Source organism: Terrapene carolina, unplaced genomic scaffold (assembly GCF_002925995.2).
Source record: "Terrapene carolina triunguis isolate 2854851 unplaced genomic scaffold, T_m_triunguis-2.0 Scaffold31552, whole genome shotgun sequence".
Taxonomy (NCBI): domain Eukaryota; kingdom Metazoa; phylum Chordata; order Testudines; family Emydidae; genus Terrapene; species Terrapene triunguis.
Window position 1 is genome coordinate 1 of NW_020695903.1, and position 20,791 is coordinate 20,791.

A 20,791-nucleotide genomic window follows, 5' to 3' on the forward strand; every position below is an offset into this window, starting at 1 on the left:
GAAGTTCTCTGGCCTGCCTTGTGCAGGAGGTCACATCAGATGGTCACCGGGCCCCTTCTGTGAGCCTACAGAGTGCCTGCCCTAGCAAGAATGCGCTCCTGGCATATGCAGCTCTGCTCTCCGCCATGTCTGCGACTGGAGGAGGTCCCCGGCGCACGGCCAGCCATCGGGGGCTACACCGCGTGTAGTGGAGCTGGCTGGCAGACGGCCTCTCCTTGCTCTGAGTCGGACTGAGAAACCAAAACTTCGGATTTGGGACCTTCAGCTTGCAAGAGCAGAGGACAGGAATCAGAAGGGTTAATTCTGAAGGAAACGGAGGCTGTGTGGCCTTGTGGTTAGAGCGCTGGGGACTTGGGAGCTGGGTTTATTCCCAGCTGTGCTGCTGGCCTGCTGGGTGACTGTCCCTCGCTCTGTGCCTCGGTTTCCCGGTCTGTGAAATGAAGATAAAGAAGGACAGACCAGTTAAGTGCCGTGAGATTGAGTTTGTGAAATAGCCAGGTGGGGTAATCCCCAGCTCTTGTCTATGTGCAGCCATACAGGGCCTGGCTGGAGACATGCAGCTGCCCTGCTAGAGTCCGGGGGCTTCTGCGACAGAAGACAGAGGCCCCCAGGTGATTTCCGGGGCTGCTCCCCAGTAACTAACAGGGTGGGGTCTTGTCCCTTCCCCCTTTGTGTCCCATCAGACATCATCCACAAATTCATCCGGGATAAATACTCCAAGCGATTCCCCGAGCTGGAGTCCCTGGTTCCCAATGCCCTGGATTACATCCGCACGGTCAAGGTGTGTGCTGCTGCTGCTAGTGGTGGGGTAGGAGGTATGAGTGACGGGCGGAGGGGAGGGCAGATGGGTGTTAGGATGAGGAGGGCTGGGGCTGGGCACGGGGTGGGGGGTGAAGGGCAATGTGGGGGGAGGGCAGGAACTGAAGGGGTCTGGGGGGAGGAGAGCAAACACTGAACATCCAGGTGCTTGGGGTGACCCAGACCTCCGAGTCGCTGGGGTTGGGTGGCGACAGGACCGAGGGTCTGGCTGCCAGGTGGTGGGCACTGAAGGCCCAGATGGGGGTGGGGGAGGGAAGCCAGGTCGGGTGGGCATTGAGGATCTGGGTGATGAGGAGATGGCACTGAGGGTCTGGTTGAGGGGGGTTGGGCACTGAAAAGCCAGACCGGGGGGGGGGGGGGGGGGGGGGGGAGGGGGGGGGGAGGGTGGGGGTGGGCACTAGGGGTCTGGGTGACGGGGGTGGGGGGGAAATAGCCAGGGTTGGGCTCTAGCTGGGGACCTGCTGTCTTCTGTTGTCCCCCTGCCTTGCGGTGCCCTTGGTGCTGTGTCCGGGCTGGGTCCGTGTGTCTGTCCCAGCCCTGCTGACTGACCCCCTGCGTTTGTCTGTGTCGTCCCCATGCAGGAGCTGGGCAACAGCCTGGACAAGTGCAAGAACAACGAGAACGTGCAGCAGATCCTGACTAACGCCACCATCATGGTGGTGAGCGTCACGGCCTCCACCACGCAAGGGTACGCTGGGTTGTGGGCCCCCCCCCCTTTCCTGGATCCCTGCCCTGCCATGGTGAAGGGGTGGGACACCAGGCTGCAGGGGCCCCCATCCCCAGTTCCCCCACCTGCCACTGTAGTGGGGACCCCAGCCACAGGCCTCCCCTATGCTGATCCTGCCTACCATGTGGGTGGTGGAGCACTGGGCCCCTCCTTCCTTCCTATCTTCTGTCCCCAGCTGCCCCCAGTGCTCTGTTTCCCATACTCAGGGACCTGACCCCTGAGCTGGAAGGCGGGGAGAGCCAGGAGGCAGGACTCCTGGGTTCTATCCCTGGCTCCAGTCCCTGCTGCCTCTGAGCCTGTCCGGGCATGAGAGATCCCAGGGGGCTGCTTGTGAGATCTAGCAGGAGGAAGCTTGGCTTGCCTTTCCCTTCTCCAGCCCATTTGTATGTTCTGCCCCAGAAGCAGCTGCATCTCAGTGGGAGGCACATAGGAGGGAGGAGGGGGATGTGAGCCAGGGGCTTGGGCTGGGCCCAAACGGGACAGGGAATCACCTGCCCTGTGTCTGGAGGCCCCTGTCAGAGCCCAGGCCAGGTGCCTGGGGGTCACCCATCATCCTCCCCCCGCAGGCAGCAGCTGACGGAGGAGGAGCTGGAACGCATCGAGGAAGCCTGCGACATGGCCCTGGAGCTCAACCAATCAAAGCATCGCATCTACGAATACGTGGAGTCCCGCATGTCCTTCATCGCCCCCAACCTGTCCATCATCGTTGGCGCCTCCACCGCCGCCAAGATCATGGGTGAGGGGCTGCAGGGCGGGGGGGGCACGGGGCCTCTCCCCGCTAGGGAGCGCTGGCTCCCAGACAGCTGGGTCCCCCTGCTGGTGTCAGGCCAGGCGGGTCTAATGCTGCCTGTCCACCACACAGGCATCGCTGGCGGCCTCACCAACCTCTCCAAGATGCCGGCCTGTAACATCATGCTCCTGGGAGCCCAGCGCAAGACTCTGTCCGGCTTCTCCAGCACCTCGGTGCTGCCCCACACGGGGTACATCTACCACAGCGACATCGTGCAGTCACTGCCCCCGGTACGGCCCCTCTGCTCACGTCCGGTCCCAGCGCCCGTCTGCTCTATTCCCCCCCCCCCCCCCCGCCCCCCCCACGCCCCCCTCCTCTCTTCCCCCCCAGATCCCACACCCCGACATTTCTCAGTGCCTCTGAGCTCTTTCCTCCCCCCACCCCCAGCGCCCTGACACCTGTCTCCCCGTCTCTCCCCCCCCTCCTCCGGATCCCAGCATCCTGACAACCATGTCTCCCCATCTGTCGTCCCCTTCTCCCCCTGGATCCCAGGGCCCTGACGCTCCTCTGCATCTCCCTGCTCTGTCCCCCCGGATCCCGATGCCCCTGTGCTTCCTCGCCCAGGCTTGGTCTCCCAGCACCTTGACACCTCTCTCCCCCCCCCAGGACCTGCGGAGGAAGGCGGCTCGTCTTGTTGCTGCAAAGTGCACGCTGGCGGCTCGGGTTGACAGCTTCCATGAGAGCCCAGAGGGGAAGGTGGGTATCAAAAATATGAGGAGTGGGGTTTAGGGGTAAGAGTGGGGGGGCTGGGAGCCAGGACTCCTGGGTTCTCTCCCCGGCTCTGGGAGGAGAATGGGGTCTAGGGGTAAGAGCAGCCCCCTTTGTGTGTGATCTGACCCCCTAGCCTTGCCCAGGCTGTGCCCTCCCTGTGCGCAGGGGAGCGTGGTGACTGCCCGCTAGTTCTCCGTGTCTCCCCTCCCCTGGCAGGTGGGCTACGACCTCAAGGAGGAGATTGAACGGAAGTTTGACAAATGGCAGGAGCCTCCCCCTGTGAAGCAGGTGAAGCCCCTGCCGGCCCCCCTGGATGGCCAGAGAAAGAAACGAGGAGGCCGCAGGTGAGAGGGGATTGAGTGGGGGCCTCCAGGGGGTGCTGGCTCCCATCTGGCACCTGGGTGGGGAGCTGGCTGGCTGCAGAGGGTGGGGAATGGGGCATTGGCCTCTCTGCTCTAGGGGGCGCTGGCTCCCATCCAGCACCAGGGCAGGCACTGGCTAGCTCAGGGGGGCAGGGAATGGGGCATGGGACCTCTGCCCTCTAGGGGGCGCCCCACTCCCTTCCCAGAGCTGGGAGTAGAACCCAGGTGTCCCAGTCCCATAATTCAACCACATTTCCCCCCCCCCCCCCTCCACCCGCCCTGCACCAAGCACTGGGAGCCATGGTCAGTCCAGCACCAATCCACCTGCTGTTCCCTCCCAGGTATCGGAAGATGAAGGAGCGACTAGGGCTCACGGAGATCCGGAAACAGGCCAACAGGATGAGCTTTGGGGAGGTGAGCAGCCTACAACCTTCATCCCCTTCCCCACAGAGATTCTGTTCCTGGCTCTGGGAAGGGAGTGGGGGCCAGTGGTTAGAGCAGGAGGGCTGGGAGCCAGGACTCCTGGGTTCTATCCCCGACTTCCCCTGATTGTGGTTGTTCAGGCTGGTCTATGCATGAAGGATAATGTGAATTAAGGTTGGGGGTGAGCTGGCGGCTGATAGCTGCCCCTGGTGAATTCCTCGTGGATGCTTATTGTGGAGTTAATCCAGAGCCGCACTCTGTGTAGAGCAACACTCGCTGGAGATGTGCAAGTTGTTCCCCCTCCCCCCACCCCAAAATGGAACTTATACCCCCTAGGGGGTACTTGGTGCTAGTCTAGGGTGCTTTGAGCTCTCACCACTTGATCATCCTCCTTCCCTGTGTGACTCCTGGAAACTGCCCCTTGCCACCACAGATCGAGGAAGACGCCTACCAAGAGGACTTGGGCTTCAGCCTGGGCCACCTGGGCAAGTCGGGCAGCGGCCGGGTGCGGCAGACGCAGGTCAACGAGGCTACCAAAGCCAGGATCTCCAAGACCTTACAGGTAGCTAGGGTGACGGGGATGGAGTCATGTGGGCCGGGTCCCCTCTCACGCCCCATAGTGCCATGACACTGGAGCTGATCCCGCCGCCCCACCCCAGAGGCGGCTGCTCTCCATGCCAAGCAAGCATGGTGGAACAGAGCCCCTCCCTCCCTCCCATCAGGGACCAGTAGAGACCCCCTCCTCTCAGGAGCAATGGGGTTCCCTCTCCCCACCACACAGGCAGTTGGGCTCCCCCCCAGTACTTGTCCACTGAGAGCTTCGCCCTCTGAGCGATGGGCTCAGGCTCCCTGCAGACTCAGGCTGCGTTTTGAAACAAAGCCGTGATTCCGATCCCATCCCCTGAGCCTTCAGGCAGCCCCGCTCCCTGCTGGCATTCCCCTTCCCAGTCTGTCATCGTCCCCGTCCCCCCTGCGCCGTCCATGTGCTAACCCCGTGTCCCTCCGTCCCCGCCCAGCGCACACTCCAGAAGCAGAGCATGGTGTATGGCGGGAAATCGACAATCCGGGATCGCTCCTCAGGCACGGCCTCCAGTGTGGCCTTCACTCCGCTCCAGGTAAGCCCCATGGCTGCCACAGATCTGGGCTCATGAAGGACGTGCCACCTCCAAGAGCAGTTGGGGGAGGTGATGTTGACATGGCCTTTGACCCTCTTTTTCCCCCCCATATCTCCTGCCCCAAATATCCCTGCAAGAATGAGGGGTAGGAAATAAATTTCCCACAAGTGGGTAGGGGATGTTTTTGGCCCCTTCCTGAGGCAGCTGGGTACTGGCAGCTGTCAGACAAGGGATCTTGCAGCTCTCGTCCCATCTGGAGAATTCTTTACTGATGTCTCCCATAAGGACCACTTCCTGTCCTAAACTGACATGCAGTGCAGCTGTTAAAAGCCTCCCGCCCCAGCACTGAGCAAAGGGTCCCAGTATAAACACCCCCCGCACCTCACCCCACAGGGGTCACGTCTCGGCATCAGGCACGCATGGCAAATGCAAGTCCCCCTGTCTCTCTCTGTCTCAGGGTCTGGAGATCGTTAACCCACAAGCGGCAGAGAAGAAGGTGGCGGAGGCCAACCAGAAATACTTCTCCAGCATGGCAGAGTTCCTAAAGGTGAAGAGCGAGAAAAGCGGCATCATGTCCAGCACATGAGCCTCTTCCCCACAGGCTCACCCTTGCCCCCTCGCTCAGAGCCCGGCCGCACTGGGAAGCATCGGGGAAGTTCTGGGGCTTTTGCTCCCTCGATCAGCAGGACCTGGCCCTTCCATCTCCCAGCCGCAGAGAAGCTGGGCCGAGCCAACCTGCTGTCTCCTGAGCATCTTTCTGTTCCTGGGGGGACCCCCGCCTGAGCTCCACACAGGCTGGGGAGCTCTGAGTGTGTCCGGGGAGGGGAGTGAATTGTGTGGGAACCCCTAGTCCTGTTCACTGTATAAGGAGTGTGAGAGAGAGAGAGAGAGACTTGCTACCTGTATAAACTAGTGGGTGTGTATATATGAGATGAATGCAGAATGGCTGGTGCATCGATTTCTCAGTGCTCGTGTTGAAATCTCCCTTGGCTTGTGCCTGAGAGCAGAGGCGGGGAGTGGGCTAACAAAAGGGGGGTGGAGGGATGTTTATTGGGAGCAAACGTGGGCTGAATCTGTCTTTTAAATTTTGTTTTTGGAAGAAATATAACAGGCTGGAAGCGAGTATCTCTGGTTCTTGTCAGGGGCGATTCTCTGAAAGGGAGGGAATGGGTTACAAGGGAATTAGCACGCTAGTGGCAGCCCGTTGTACAAGGTGTTGTCCAGCTGCAGAGCCGCAGTGACTGGGGCTCTCCGTGGTGTATGTGGCCCCTTTGTGCTCGGAGCTGTACATGCTCGTGGTATGAGTGACCCTGCAGCCCCTCCCAGAGCAGCTGGAAGTCTACCACGCTTGATGCTGCCCAACAGTCACCAAGATCGAGGGGCCCCTTCTAGTGGGTGTTTAAATGCAGTCACTGAAATTGGGGCCCTAGTGTGGCAGCAAGAGTGACCAAGAGAGGGTCTGCTATTGGGCTGGCGGCCTGACCTAAAGGGTTTAGTCTAAATAGCTTCAGAATAGGAGAAATTGAGGCCAGGGGTGTGATGCCATTTGCCCAAGATCCTCCAGGAGGGTGGTGGCAGAGCTGGGACTACCAGGTCTCAGGAGTCCTGGGCAGGAGCCCTACCCCCAGGTGGGGAAGGGGAAGTAAGGGTGGTGACCCGCACTGTGCTTGCTCTTCTCCCTTGTCTCATACCGTTTTCTGGGTCACTCTGATTTCCTCTCCTCCATGCTGCCATGACCTGAGTGCAGGAACAGGTGTTCAGTTGGCTGGGGCTGGCTCCCACCCCAGCTCTGGGAGATGAGTGGGGGCTACTGCTTAGAGGAGGGGGTGTGAGAGTCAGGCTGGGGCCCTCTTTGGGTAAGGGAAGGGGCATCCATCCTTGACACTAACCTCTCCCCTACAGTCAGTCAACTGGCCTAGGCCCTCCTGGGGGTAGGTGCAGTGATCCCCTCTTGTCCTGTGGGCCCTGGGGCTGTCCTATCCTAAACACCCTCATCTAGTCTTCTTGGAGGGGGGTGTGAGCGAGCATGGGGGTCCCTACACTGCAGTTCAGGGCCTTTGCCCTCCTGGGGTACTGGGTCTGGCCCCAGGGTGGGGAAACTCCACCACCCCAATGCCCACATATTCTGCTGCCCTAACCCACCTCCTATGGGCTGGACCCCCACACACACACACTGCTGCCCCAGTGCTGGGGGGTTCTCAGGGGTGTGGCTGGTCTAGGCTTTCCCACCCTTGTTGGTTGGATTCCCCACACATCCTCTCTTTCTCCTCTCCCCCGCTGCCTGGGGCTCCCCCATTCTCCCTCCCCCCCTTGCGTGGGGTCATTTTGCACCCTGTCCCCGCTGGGGCCCAGCTGCCCTTTAAGGCCCGGTGCATATAACTCAATATTGCCCTTAGACCCCAGGGGGCGGGCCCTTCCCGTGGTCTTCAATCCCATTGGTCCCTAAGGGCTTGAGTGAGAACCTCAGTGGGCAATAGCTCTCAACAGTGTGCTTTAAGTCCGCCTCCCCGTTGCACCCTACTACTATTGGTTCGTCGTCCATCGTCTCAGCCAATCAGTATCTTGCGAATCCATCAGCCCGCCTCCCCGGCGTCAGGTAATCGTTGCGATTGAGCTATCTCCTGACTGCGGGCTGGGAGCCAATCAGCTGCGAGACTAGCTTCATGGGCAGCCACTCCGACCAATGGCGAAGACCGCGCTGTGACGGGTTTCGCCCCTTGCTTCCTTTTCCCATGTGGGCGAGCTTCCTTTATGCCCCTCCCTTCTCGGCCAATAAACGGTGAGGAGAGCTGATGGATGTGTGCTGAGGCCAATAAGAAGGAAGTTGAGTGTTGATTGACATATAGTGGGTAGGCGGGTCCCCTGGGTTGCCCCGCCCTCATCTAATGTAGCCAATAGGAGAACAAAATGACTTAACGGGCGTGCGGTAAACCCAATGGGGTGCGGCCGGGGGGGCGGGGCCCTGCCCCGGGGCGGAGAGGCGGACGGAGGCAGCTGGCCGCCATCTTGGATGCCGCGGAGCCCGAGAGACGGCGGCGAGTGGGGGGAGGGGGTCGCGACCCGGCTGATCGGCGGCAGCATCGCGACAGTCGGCCCGCGAGCGAGGGGAGGGGACCGATCCCCGGGGCCCGACCGGCCCGCAGGAGCCTCCGGTGAGGGGGGGGCCCGGGGGGAGGGGCTGGGGGGGCGGGGACCCCCTATGGGGGAGGGGTCAGTAGGAGCCCGGAGGGCCCCCTATGGGGAGGGGTCTATAAGGGTCCGGAGAGAACCTGTGGGGGAGGGGCATGTAGGGGGGACGGGGAATCTATAGGGGGAGGGGTTTATAGGGGTCCATGGGGACCCTATGGAGAGGGGGGTCTGGAGGGTCCATAGCAGGAGGGCAGCGCACTGGGTGCTGCAGGGGGCCTATAGGGATCCATAGGGGAGATGGGGCTATAGTGGGCCAGGGGTCTGTTGGAGGCTGTAGGGCCCATCGGGGAATGGGGGATCGGTTAGGGGGCTATAGGGAGGTCTGTTGGGCGGAGGTAATCGGGGGTAAAGGGGGAGGAGCCTTTACTCCAGCAGCGCTGTAAGGTTCGGGGTAGCAGGAGGGCTCCTTGGCCCGGGAGCATCCCTAGAGGTTCCTGGGGGTGAGTGTTGTGGGGGGGGGGGGGGATAGAGGACAGGGGGGGGGGGGGGGGGGGGGATCTGTAGAGGAAGCAGGGATGGGGCATGAGCGGGGGCAGTGGATGTGCATGTGCGGAGGGGAAAGGCCCCGTGTCCCCTTCGCCCATTATTAAGTTGTATAGGACTTCAGCTCAGGCGGGGAGCCCAGCAGCTGGAGCAAGGGAGTTCGGATGCCACTGAGGGGGCAGACAGCCTAGTGGCTAGAGCAGTAGATCAGCCAGCAGGACACCTGGGTTCTATTCCCACCACTTCACAAAAGGGCTTGTTACTGGATCCCCTTTGGGGGCACAGCCCCATCCCTGGGCATGGATGGGATTGTGTGGGGCAGCAGGGCTCTGGCCATGATCCCTAGTGGATAGGCTGCCCATGGGCTCTCTCCCTAAACCCCTCCATTGTCCCTCTCTGCCAGCAGCTCTGGCTCCACCCGCTCCACAGAGAGCTCAGCCCTGGTGCCAGTTGGTACCAAGACAGCCAGGCCATGGGTGTGAAAGGTGTGTGTAGGGTGGGGGTTGGGTTGGAAAACAGATGCTCATAGCTGCTATTAGCCAGGTAAAGAATGTATTTGCCGTAGGTGAAGCCTCATATCCCATCCCACCCCTCAGAGCTGGCCAGACCCCTGCCCTGCGGCCGGATCAGAGCTGCTGCCCCCTAGAAGGGTAAGGCCTCATATCCCATTCCCCACCCCCCCCCAGCCAACCATTCCCCCCCTCTGGGGCCAGATCAGAGCCCGTGCCCCCTAGGGGGGAAAAGCATCCAGTTCCCCAACCTCCTTTAGGGCCGAAATTTACAAGGCCAAACCAGACTCTTGTTAGCCTTATCTTCCCATCCACGTCTCCGTCTGTCAGGGGATTTGATTTTGGGCTCCCCTGCTCCTCAGCCCTCTCAAGGGAGGTAGCCAGCAGAAGCGGTAGCGTCCCCAGGCCTTTGCATCCCTGCTGATCCACAGGAGACAGGACCCCTGCTCAAAAGCAACGGCTAAATCCATTGCAGTTTGTGGACAGGCTGCAATTTTTGGTTTTCAGACACTGCTGGGCAACAGCTCCTGCTAAAAGCCGGACACTTCCCTTTGGGGGAGCTTGTCTGTTGATCTTCGGGTGCATTAAAACAAATTGTTGATTTCCAGGATGTTTAGATCTAAATTTAAAGGGGCAGCCTCAATCTGATCAATCTCAGGGCTTGCCTGGCCAGGAGGAAATTGACCAGGTCGCTCCCTGGATGCTCTGTAGCTCAATTGTATGGGAATTGCTCTGCAGGTCAGTTTCACCCTGGCATAGCCAGGGCTCAGAAGGATCTAAGTCATTTCCAGGTGCACCACTTACTCCCACTCCCCCTAGTTTGTGGCTGTACAGTTATAGGATTAATTATGGGTTTTCCTCATGCCAGTCACAGAGCAGGGCCCTGCTGTGCCAGGTGCTGTACAGACACAGGACAGAGCGGGCAGTTTTACAAGCAGATTGTGGGGGCGCTTGTGGGCAAGGCAGGGGATTGGGATGCCAGAGAGCCCCATTCTGCCACAGACTCCCTTTGCCCCCTTGCTCGCTGTGATTGTTTCAGGGGCGCCGAGGTCTTCAGTGGGATACGGGGGGCTTGGGCTGTCCCTAGATCATTGGGTTTATTGCCAGTCTCACGAGAAAAGCAGTGACCGCTGCCCATCTGACAGGAGACAAGCAAGCAGGTGCCCACGCTGTACTGTTCAGACAGCTTCCCGCGCCCCACAGCCACCCCCCTTCCAGCACAGTCCACAAGCCCAATTCACAATCTTAAGAAATCAGTGGCAGGTTAGAATCTAAAATGATCAAATCAGTTCGCTCCACTTGGTGTGTAAAGGCCAAGGTGTGTTTTAACTGGAGAAAATGTAGGCTAGTGGTTAGAGCAGGGGGGGGCTGGGAGCCAGAACGCCTGGGTTCTGTCCCCAGCTCTGGGAGGGGAGTGTGGTCTAGTGGTTAGAGCAGGAGGAAATTGGCGTGAACTCACGGGTTCTACTCCAGCCTGCTGCATGACCCAAGGTACATCAAAGCCCCATTTTGTGCCTCAGTTTTCCCATCTGTAAAGCAGGCCTAGTGACACTCACCTCTCTCCGGAAGCCCTGTACGAAGGGGGCCACTGCTGTGCTGCGGTTCTCCTCCCCCAGGTGGGGCACTCTCACTGACAGCCCGGAGCCCACTCTTAGACCACTAAGTCTTTATAGCCCCAGTCCTTTCCCAGCATCCTATGCAGCACAGGTTGTGGTGGGGGGGAGGGGCTCTCACCTTTCCTCCCAGTCATGTGCCTCTTTCACCTGTGTAGGAGCCTCCCACCTGCAGGCCCTAGACAGCCAGGCCACCTCTAGGTAAGCCAGAGCCCTTTGGCCTCTTGCAAAGCACTTGGGGGGCACGGCAGCTATTCATTAGACGCTGGAGCCATGGGCGATAATGGGATCCCGGGGGGCACACGCAGGGGCCCTGGGGTGAGACTGCTGGGATCCTGGGGGCAGCCAGGGGCTGATCAGTCACAAAGGGTCTGGAGAGCCCCGCCAGCTCCCTGCGTATAGCTGAACAAAGAGAGGGTTCAGGGCTCCTCGGGCTGGCAGGCACCCGTCTGACCAGGGCCGCTGGCTGGGAGGGAAAGCTCGGCCAGTTCAGATTAGAAATAAGGGGCAAGGTTTAAGGGGGGGGGGTAATTAACATCTGGAAGGGTTGGCCGGGTGTGGCTTCTCCATCAGTAGCAATTAGCCAATCCCGCTGGGCTGTGTGCTTCGGGGGTGGGGGGCAGACAAGATGATCCCCGTGGGGAGCTGGCTGAGAATTGTCCGTTAGGCCGGGGGGACACAGATTAAAGGGACCTGGCCAGCTCCCTGAGGCCTCCAGTGTATTGTTAGGAAGCAAGGATGGGGGGGGCTCCCCCCAAGCCTCAGGGGGGGAAGGTTCTTTGGCATATGACCCCCACCCCCTCCCCAGGCGGTTTGCCTCCTGGGGAACCAGGAAGTGAAACTGAACAAACAGCCCTTAGCCGGTAATGCCCAGGCCCCTCGGGGAGGACAAAGGGGGTGGAAACAGCCCCCCCTGCAAATCACCTTCCCCTGGGGTGAGGGGGCGGATCAGGGGCCTGGCTGGGGCACTGGGGCTATTCCAGGCCCATAGGGAGCAGATCAGGGGCCTGGCCAGGGCACCCTAGGCTGTGGCTATTCTCTGCCCCCCAGAGACTGGAGCCTACACTTGAGCTGCCCTGAGTCACCCCGGGGGGCTGCCCCTCTTGAGAATCAGCCCTTAGGTATGAAGCAGCCCCGGGAAGCCCCATCTCCCCCCCTCCAAGGAAATAACAAACAGCATCCGGACTAGCCGGGGGGCTGAACCAGCCCCGGTCCAGGCAGCATCTGAACACATAGGCTCAGGTCTCCTCCCCGCTCTCCAGTCGCCCACAGTCTCCCGGTCCCGAGTCGCTGAGCTCCGAGGTGGCTCCGCTCAGACTCCAGGCACAGTCGGCTTTGGGGTTAACACCCAGCCACACCTGAATCCTGCCTGTCTCGGCAGCCCTGGCCCATGCTGGCAGCTTCTGTGCCACGCCCCCTGGAGCCAGCTTCAGGGCCACCGGCAGCAGCGCCCTGGCAAGGGGCCACACAGCCAGCATCCCGTCGGCCGGGCCCCTTCTGGGCCAGCCGCACAACCCTCAAAACCTGCTATTTCATCGTTTGACTGGAAGGCTGGGTGGGTGTGCGCTGCACTGCCCCCTGCTGCTGGGGTGGGGGTGTGGCTTTGTGCGCAGCGCTGCCCCCTGCTGGGGTGGGGGTGTATGAATGAACAGGCTTGGTACAATTGATCTGATCAAAGAATATGATGAGAGACTGGCTGACTGAGGGGGGCGGGGAAAGGGGCCCAGGGCCTCTCCCCCATAGGGGGCACCAGCTCCCATCCGACCCCAAGGCAGGGACTGGCTGGCTCAGGGGGGGCAGGGAAAGGGGCCCGGGATCTCTCCCCACTAGGGGGTGCCGGCTCCCATCCGACCCCAAGGCAGGGACTGGCTGGCTCGGGGGGGGTGGCGGGGGCGGGAATGGCCCCAGGGCCTCTCCCCAGCGGGTTGGGAGGCTGCATTGCCGTAACGTTGCTTTGCTGTCCCCTGCAGCGTTGGAGCTTTCTGAAGCATGAGGAGAGCCCCCCGCCAGTGACCGAAACATGGCTGACAAGAGGAAATTGCAAGGTAGGGCGGCTCCCCCCCGCAGGCTGCCCCCCGCCCTTCCTGGGGGTGCATGGCTGGGGGCATGTATCGGGGTGGGGCAGAGAGAGGGGCCTCTTCCCCCTCCCCTGTGTCTTTTCCCTGCTTTGTGAGCAATGGAGTTTGTCAGGGCTGCCTTTAGAGTGGGGGGGCTGGGAGCCAGGATTCCTGGGTTCTCTCCCTGGCTCTGGGAGGGGAGTAGAGTCTAGTGGTTGGGGGGGGGGGTGGAGATCTGGGAACCAGGACTCCTGAGTTCTATTTGAGGTTCAAACCATTGTGTGACCTCAGGCCCGTCCCTTCTCCCTCCCCTGTACCTCACACTGGGCTGGGGAGTGCGGGCGGGAGGTGGCAGTAATTAGCCCTGTCGGAGATTGGGGCTGACCCCCGCCCTTCCGCTCCTCCAGGTGAGATCGATCGGTGTCTGAAGAAGGTCTCCGAGGGGGTGGAGCAGTTTGAGGATATTTGGCAGAAGGTAAGAGCTCCCCCTTCCCCCCGGCTCGCTGCCCCCAGCTCTCTCATCACCCTCCACCTTGCTCTCTCCCTGTCCCCAAACTTTTCTGCTTTTCTCTCCTGCATTGATTCTCTTCTCTCTCACGGCCTCACTGCCCCCCACACCACCCCAAGAGCTGTTTGTGTCCACGCCCCGTACCCCACATCACCCCAGAGCAGGCACCACCCCCCCCCCCCCCACGGGCCTCACCCCACATTGGATCCCCCCAGCTCTCCCTCCCTGGCTATTGTAGCCCCCCCAACTGATCCCACACCAGATCAGGGAGCCACCTCCGGGCTGCCAAGGGCACTCTGTCCCATCCCCCGTACTCTGTCTCACCCTCTGTCTCTCGTCCACAGCTCCACAATGCAGCCAACGCCAACCAGAAGGAGAAGTATGAAGCCGACCTGAAGAAGGAGATCAAGAAGCTCCAGGTAGGCCCAGCACTTTGGCCGTCTGTCCGGCTGGAGCCCTCGGGATACGTGGTCTCAGCCAGGGCTGTCGGGAAAACACCCACCTGCCCCAGAGAGACGGTCACTGGAGTCCTGACTCCCAGCCAGCCATGCTCTAACCACTGCACACCACTCCCCTCCCACAGCTGGGGATAGAACCCAGCAGTCCTGGCTCCCAGTCCCGTGTTCTAACCACTGGACACCACTCTCCTTCCAGGGCCGGGGAGAGAACCCAGGCGTCCTGGCTCCTAGCCCCCTGCTTTAATCACTAGACCCCACTCCCCTCCCAGAGCCAGGGAGAGAACCCAGGCTTCGCGACCCCCAGTCTCTCCTTGTCTTGCCTTCCTTCCTCCCCTTATTCTCCAGCGAGATCTTTGTGCTCCCTGCGATTCTCACCCCACTCTGCAGAGGGCGTCCTCCCAGCTGGTGGGGGCTCATCGGGGGGGGGGACGGGACTTTTTAGTGCCTGGGTGTCCTCGTTACCTCTCCCATGTACAGACCAAGGCTGTGTTGGCTGATGCCTCTAGGGGTCTAAGTGGGGCAGGGGATGGGCGCTAAGGGCCCGTCTCTCTGTCTGCTGACCCCTCCCTTCTCTCCACCCCATCTCCGCAGAGGCTGAGGGACCAGATCAAGACGTGGGTGGCTTCAAATGAGATCAAAGACAAGAGGCAGCTGATAGACAACCGGAAACTCATTGAGACGGTAGGAGGCCAAAGGGGGTAATGGCCAGGCTTCAGGGCTGCAGCCTGTCGGGGTCAGGAAGGAAGTTTTGTCCCCGATCCAGAGCTGTAACCGGCGGATTTTTCCTCCATCTGTGGCAGCAGCAGCAGTCGGCTGGGGGGGCCGCGCTGCTCTGAAACAGTCCTGCCTGGCAGGTGTCTCTTGCTCACGTGTGGGGACCCGCCAGACTCGGGCGGGAGAGCATCTCCCTACAGCGCACGGGGCAGAGACCTGGGGGATTTTCTGGCCCGTCCTGCGCCGCCTGGGGCGCAGCTCCAGCGGCGCGGACCTCGGTGTCGGCACCTTGGTTTTAGCGGCACAGTTTAGCCAGCCACGAGCAGAGACGCTTTGATCTGGCGAAAGTCTCCGGCCGCTGGGGGAAAGCAAATGTGGGGAAGGGCTGGCCAGCTGATCTGCTGGGTCTGGTGGGTGAGAGCAGGGGAGGGGGGATTTTGTGCCCCGTTTCCCGACCGTCAAGGGGGTCGCGCTGGCTGGCTGCATCTGGGGTTGGTGGATCACGGGCCTGGCAGGGCCGGCCCTAGCGACACTGCGCTGGCGGAGGCTCCTGTGCGCTCAATCGCTCCGCACTCGCAGGAGGCAGCGGTGGGATAGTTGGAGGAGTGCCAGGACTCCTGGGTCCTCTCCCCAGCTCTGGGCAGGGAGTGGGGTCTAGTTGTTGCGGGGTGTGGCTGGGAGCCAGGAGTCTTGGGTTCTCTCCCTGGCTCTGGGGGGGAGTGGGGTCTAGTGGTTGGAGGGGGGGCTGGGAGCTAGGAATCTTGTGTTCTGTCCCTGGCTCTGGGGGGGAGTGGGGTTTGGGGGGCAGGGAGGCTGGAAGTCAGGACTCCTGGGTTCTCTCCCTGGCTCTGGGAGGGGAGTGGGGTCTAGTGGTTAGAGCAGGGTGCTGGGAGCCAGCACCAGGGCCCAGCTCCCCCTGCCAGTGGCGCAGTGTCACTTCTGCCCTGGCACAGCCATGCAGCCATCCCACAATGCTCCTGGCCTTCTCTGTGGGGCCAGCATACGTGACCCCCATGGCAGGTCTCCATGCGCTGCGGGGGGATCCGTGGGTCACCTCCAGCAATGCTCAGGCCCACTCTCTGGGATCCTGGAGCCCCCCCATGAGCAGCTGTGCCCGGCGCTGGGCCTTTCTCTCCCAGCACAGCCCCCACAGAGATCCGGTCGGGGCAGCCTCGGCCATGGAGAGAACAGGGGAACGGGCCACAGAGGGTTTAAAGCTCAGGGGCTGAGCGACAGCAGCTGGGATCATGCCCCGTGGGTGGTGAGGCCTCCCCTAGGGGCATCGGGGGCGCTTCCCCCTCCAGCGTAGGGGGGTCCACCTACACACTCATCTGAGCCCCACCCTCCTCTCCAATAAGCCACTCCTCCCTCTGCTGTGATTGGCTGCTGGGGCAGTGTGACATCACAGAGGGCAGGCAGCTGGCAGGGCAGGGGCAGCTGGAGTCAGATCTGGAAGGGGTAGGGCCGGACTGGGGCCTCTGGGGCATGAGGCTGGGTCCTGAATGACAGCAGGCGGCACGGGATAGCGGTGGGGGCACCAGGAGCTAGGACTCCTGGGTTCTGTGCCTGGCTCTGGGAGGGGAGTGGGGTCTAGTGGTTAGAGCTGGGAGGGGCTGGGAGCCAGGAGCAGCTGAGAGGCTGCCAGGCGTGGCCAACCAGGGCTATATTTGCCGTGTCCTGGACAGGATTGGGGGGGGCGGGGAGCCCCTATGACTCTTGGGGTTTCTTGATCCCCTGTGCAGGGGTGGGGGACACCCCCCCCCCTCAGTTCCCCAGACACTGAGCCCGCCCCACCTCCCTCTCTCTTGTTCCAGCAAATGGAGCGGTTCAAGGTGGTGGAGCGGGAGACCAAGACCAAAGCCTACTCCAAGGAGGGGTTGGGCCTGGCACAGAAAGTCGACCCTGCCCAGAAGGAGAAGGAAGAGGTTGGCCAGTGGTTAACGGTGAGGCCGGGGGATGGGACTGGGGGGCGGGTTTCCTGATCAGCTAAGCAGGGGTCAGACTGATGGGGGCATGGGGAGGGGCCAAAGCTGTGAGGAAAAACAGGGCTCTCTCCCCTGCTGGCCCCAGGGTGGCGCTAGGGGGCGCTGTGCTGCAAGGCGCGGGGGGCTCACACGGGGGTGGTCTCCCCTCACAGTCATTGCTGGTCTGAAGGCCCCAGTGTGGGTCTCCATCCTGAACAGCCGCCGCATCCCACCTCAGTGGGGCCGCGTCTCAGTGCCCATGAAGGGTCCCTGGATAACCAGCCCCCGTACCACACCCCAGAGGTGGTTGCATCCCAGCACCAGGCGAGGGGCCCCTGTATGGATTACTACCTTTCTGCAGGGCAGTTGGAGGCTTTATATTTGCCTGCGATCTTCAGTGAGGAAGCACCAGAGAAGGCCCCAGGTAGTGGTGGGGGGCGGCTGCTGGGTGTCTCGAGGGGCTGCGGGTCGGCAGCAGCTGGCGCATGTGAGCCCCCAGGGACTGCGCTGGGGATGACGATGTGCGGCTCTCCCCCCCCCAGAACACCATCGACACGCTGAACATGCAGGTGGATCAGTTTGAGAGCGAGGTGGAGTCGCTCTCTGTGCAGACACGCAAGAAGAAGGGGGACAAGGATGTGAGTCACTGCCTGCCTGGGACGCAGGGAGGATGTGTGGGGAGGCAGCTTGGCGAGGGGCGAGAGTGCGGGGAGCTAGGACTCCTGGGTTCTATCCCCAGCACTGGGAGGGGAGTGGGGGCTGGTGGTTAGAGCAGGGGAGCTGGGAGCCAGGACTCCTGGGTTCTCTCCCCAGCTCTGGGAGGGGAGTGGGGGCTGGTAGTTAGAGCAGGGGAGCTGGAAGCCAGGACTCCTGGGTTCTCTCCTGGCTCTGGGAGGGGAGTGGGGGCTAGTGAAGGGGGGCTGTGGCTGGAGGAGAGGTGGGGTGTAGGCGGGGTGTGGGTGGGGGGAGGGGGGGCATTTCTTGGCTTGTGTCCATCTGCTCATGCCCCTTCCCCGTAGAAGCAGGACCGGATCGAGGGGCTGAAGCGGCACATCGAAAAGCACCGGTACCACATCCGCATGCTGGAGACCATCCTCCGCATGCTGGACAACGACTCCATCCAGGTGGACTCGATCCGCAAGATCAAGGACGACGTGGAGTATTACGTGGACTCCTCGCAGGACCCCGACTTCGAGGAGAACGAGTTTCTCTACGACGACCTTGACCTAGAAGACATTCGTAAGTGTCCCGGCCCCCGCGGCGGTGGAGACTGGGGTCCGTGTTCCGCTGATCAGGTCTCTCGCTGGAGGGCAGGTTTTTCCAACCCCTTCGTCGTCCGCCTGGCTGGTCGCTGGGCCTTCGCCAGCTGATCAGCGTCCTGCTTGGGTTAGGGACCCCAGAGCCGGGATTGGGGCAGCCGAATCCAGAACTAACCCAGACCTGGACAGGACCCCCTCGCTCAGCCGAACCTTCCGCCCTGCTTCCCGTTCCCAGCCTGGCCGTTTATCCCCCTTTGGTCTGGTGCCACCGTTGTGCTCCAGCATTGCTGGCTCTTCTCCCTCCCTTCCCCTATCTGCGTTGGCCCAGGGCTTCCCAGAGGAATCCAGGCTCCCCTCGCCCTGCGGCAGATGCCTCCCGAGGTCCCGCTGGCCTTTTTCACAACTGTATCCCAGCAGCGACATCTGGGGGGATCCGCCCCTGACGAGCGCTTGGCTTACAGCTGAAATTCTCGGGGGGGCCCCCTGTGCAGTTTGTATGGTTAAATCTCATCCCATTTCTATGACTCGGGTCCTGCAGGTCATCCCGTCCTGCCTGTGGAAAGCGCCGCTCCTCTGGAGTGATGCCGCCCCCCTCCGACCGCGTGTCATCAGCCGATTTCGCTCGCGCCTTCCTGCTCTCCATGTCTCTTTCCCCTCCCGCCCCCCGATCCCTTGTCAGTTTCACACCCGCGATCGCTGGGGAGGGCACACCTTGCGTATCACGGGGGCACAGGGAGGGGAGCCGCTGCTCAGAAACCCTGGCACAGATTCTCTCTGGAGCCAGGGCTACGATCGGGTTTTGCCTTTGTATCGATCAGAGGAGAGATTCCCTCCGAGCAGCGACCGCAGAACCTGGGAGCCCCCGCCGTTCCAATTGCCCCAAGCGTGGCTTTAAGGGAGCCCCGAATCCACCGACGGCTTGTTTCATTTCCTTGCATCTTTCTAGAAAGGCCCGGAAATGTTCCGATTCGGCTCTTCCCGGATTACGTGGGGAGGAGCCGGGGAGGGGCGCTTTGCAGCCTGTTAATCGCCTGGCTAGAGGTGTTGGGGTTTTATCCCAGAGCAGTTTTCTCCTAAGTGTGTTCAGGCCATTGGAGTTTACAGAGGGAATTGGAACATCGCCCTCCATCCAAAGCATCCCCCGGGCGAGCAGGGAGACAAGCCCAGAGCTGGGAGGTCTCAGATCCCTGGGTGCACGGCCTGGGAGAACTCTGTTGGAACAGATCTCCAGGTGTCTCCCCGGGAAAGCAGGGCAGACCAGACGCAGGCCCACAGCGGGATGCTGGCGTCTCTGACTCCTGGCCCGGCTGCCTAACTGCTTCTCGTTCTGCTCCCCGCCCCCTTCCAGCGCAGGCTCTGGTAGCCACCTCCCCGCCCAGCCACAGCCACCTGGAGGACGAGATCTTCAACCAGTCCAGCAGCACTCCCACCTCCACCACCTCCAGCTCGCCCATTCCGCCCAGCCCTGCCAACTGCACGACGGTAAGGAGTCCCCCCCCCCCCCCCCCCCCGGCCCCCCCGCCCGCCCCCCGCCCCCCCCCCCCGCCCCCCCCCCCCGCCCCGCCCCGCCAACTGCACGACGGTAAGGAGCCCCCCCCCCCGCCTGGCACGGCCCTGCTGCCCGAGTCCTGCCCCAGCGGGATCCGTCGCCCAGCCCCGTGCAAAACGGGACAGACCGGGGCTCCCAGCCAGCCAGCGTAACCCAGCAGCAGGGGTGCTGGGTCGGTGTCCCTTAAGGAAGGCAGCATTGCGTAGTAGGGAGGGGCTGGGAGCCAGGACACCGGGGTTCTCTCCTGGCTCTGGGAAATGGGAGGCCAGAGCAGGCCTCCGGTGCCATGGGTAGGGCGGAGCCGACTGGCAGAGTGACCCCAATAACACGAGGGAGACATCAGTGTGTCGTGTGCTGCCTGCCCCGCAGCAGGGCTGGTCCCCCCCCGTCTCCACGGGGAGTGGTGGGGCGAGCACTGACTGTCCTCCCCACCCCCAGGAGAATTCGGAAGATGACAAGAAGAGGGGGCGGTCAACGGACAGCGAGGTCAGTCAGGTGAGTGACTCGGCAGGCGCGTGCCCTTATGCTGGGGAGTGGGGTGGGGTGTTGGCTACGGATCGGAGCTTGGGGTTTTCACCAGGACTCCTGGGTTCTCTCCCCGACTCTGGGAAGGGAGTGGGATCTAGTGGGTTAGAGCAGAGGGTCTGGAAGCCAGGACTCCTGGGTTCTCTCTCTGGCTGTAGGAGGGGAGTGGGGGTGAGTGGTTGGGGCGGGGGAAGGGCTGGGAGCCAGGACTCCTGGGTTCTCTCCCTGGCTCTGGGAGGGGAGTGGGGGTGAGGGGTTAGAGCAGGGGGTGGGGTCTGGGTTCCCTCTGAGCTGGGGGCGGGTTTAATGCAGGGTTTGGTGGGACTTCCTGGGGAAGCCTGGGAACATGGCTGCCCCAACTGTTTGGGCTGGGAGTGGGTGGGGCTGCTCTAGCCCCGCCTCCTCCTGCTCCTTGTTGGAGGGCTGGGATCACATGGGCTCTTAGCCCCGCCCCTTCCTAGTCTCCTTCCAGTGAGGTGCAGGGCGGGGCCGCCGCCACCTGGGCTGGCCCTGGGAGGCTGCAGGGATGGCTGCCAGGGGGCCAGGCTACCCACCTGCAGTGAGCTGGGGAGGGCAGGGCACGGAGCTCTAGTGGAGTGTGGTCAGAATGGGGTGGGGCTCAGGTTGTGGGGTCAGAGTGGGGGGCCATGGGGCTCTATGAGTGGGGCTGTGGGGCTCAGGTGGGGAGGGGTGAGAGTGGGGGCTGTGGGGCTCAGGTGGGGAGGAGTCAGAGTGGGGGGCTGTGGGGATTCATGGAGTGAAGGGGCTGTGGGGCTCAGGTGGGGAGGGGTGAGAGGGGGGGCTGTGGGGACTCAGGTGTGGGGTGGCTCAGGTGGGGGCTATGGGGTCCCAGAGTGGGGGGGGGCTGTGGGGACTTAGGTGGGAAGGGGTCAGAATGGGGGGGATATGGGGACTCAGTGGGGGGGGCTGTGGGGCTCAGGTCGGGAGGGGTCAGAGTGGGGGGCCTGTGGGGCTCAGATGGGGAGGGGTCAGAGTGGGGGGCCTGTGGGGATCAG

The 20,791-nt window shown here is 62.2% G+C and overlaps 2 protein-coding genes across 2 annotated transcripts in view; both read left to right on the forward strand.

The window, feature by feature from the left end:
- Positions 1 to 683: 683 nt before the first annotated feature.
- Positions 684 to 5,997, forward strand: LOC113409250 (U4/U6 small nuclear ribonucleoprotein Prp31; the record flags this gene model as incomplete). Its single annotated transcript, XM_026662953.1, has 10 exons — positions 684 to 781; positions 1,401 to 1,507; positions 2,113 to 2,282; positions 2,409 to 2,566; positions 2,943 to 3,032; positions 3,264 to 3,391; positions 3,751 to 3,823; positions 4,266 to 4,394; positions 4,849 to 4,947; positions 5,405 to 5,997. Coding segments are annotated over 10 exons (1,181 nt in total), but the record flags the coding sequence as incomplete, so codon positions are not given.
- A 2,054-nt stretch (positions 5,998 to 8,051) lies between these two features.
- The window catches only part of LOC113409254 (CCR4-NOT transcription complex subunit 3-like), a 17,877-nt gene continuing 5,137 nt past the window's right edge, over positions 8,052 to 20,791 (forward strand). The window contains exons 1-10 of the mRNA XM_026662961.2: positions 8,052 to 8,099; positions 12,712 to 12,786; positions 13,206 to 13,273; positions 13,651 to 13,725; positions 14,356 to 14,445; positions 16,293 to 16,421; positions 16,985 to 17,080; positions 17,462 to 17,681; positions 19,050 to 19,183; positions 19,689 to 19,745. Coding sequence (XP_026518746.1) covers positions 12,762 to 12,786; positions 13,206 to 13,273; positions 13,651 to 13,725; positions 14,356 to 14,445; positions 16,293 to 16,421; positions 16,985 to 17,080; positions 17,462 to 17,681; positions 19,050 to 19,183; positions 19,689 to 19,745 — 894 coding nt within the window. The 5' untranslated portion in view covers positions 8,052 to 8,099; positions 12,712 to 12,761. The remainder of the gene's footprint in view (positions 8,100 to 12,711; positions 12,787 to 13,205; positions 13,274 to 13,650; positions 13,726 to 14,355; positions 14,446 to 16,292; positions 16,422 to 16,984; positions 17,081 to 17,461; positions 17,682 to 19,049; positions 19,184 to 19,688; positions 19,746 to 20,791) is intronic.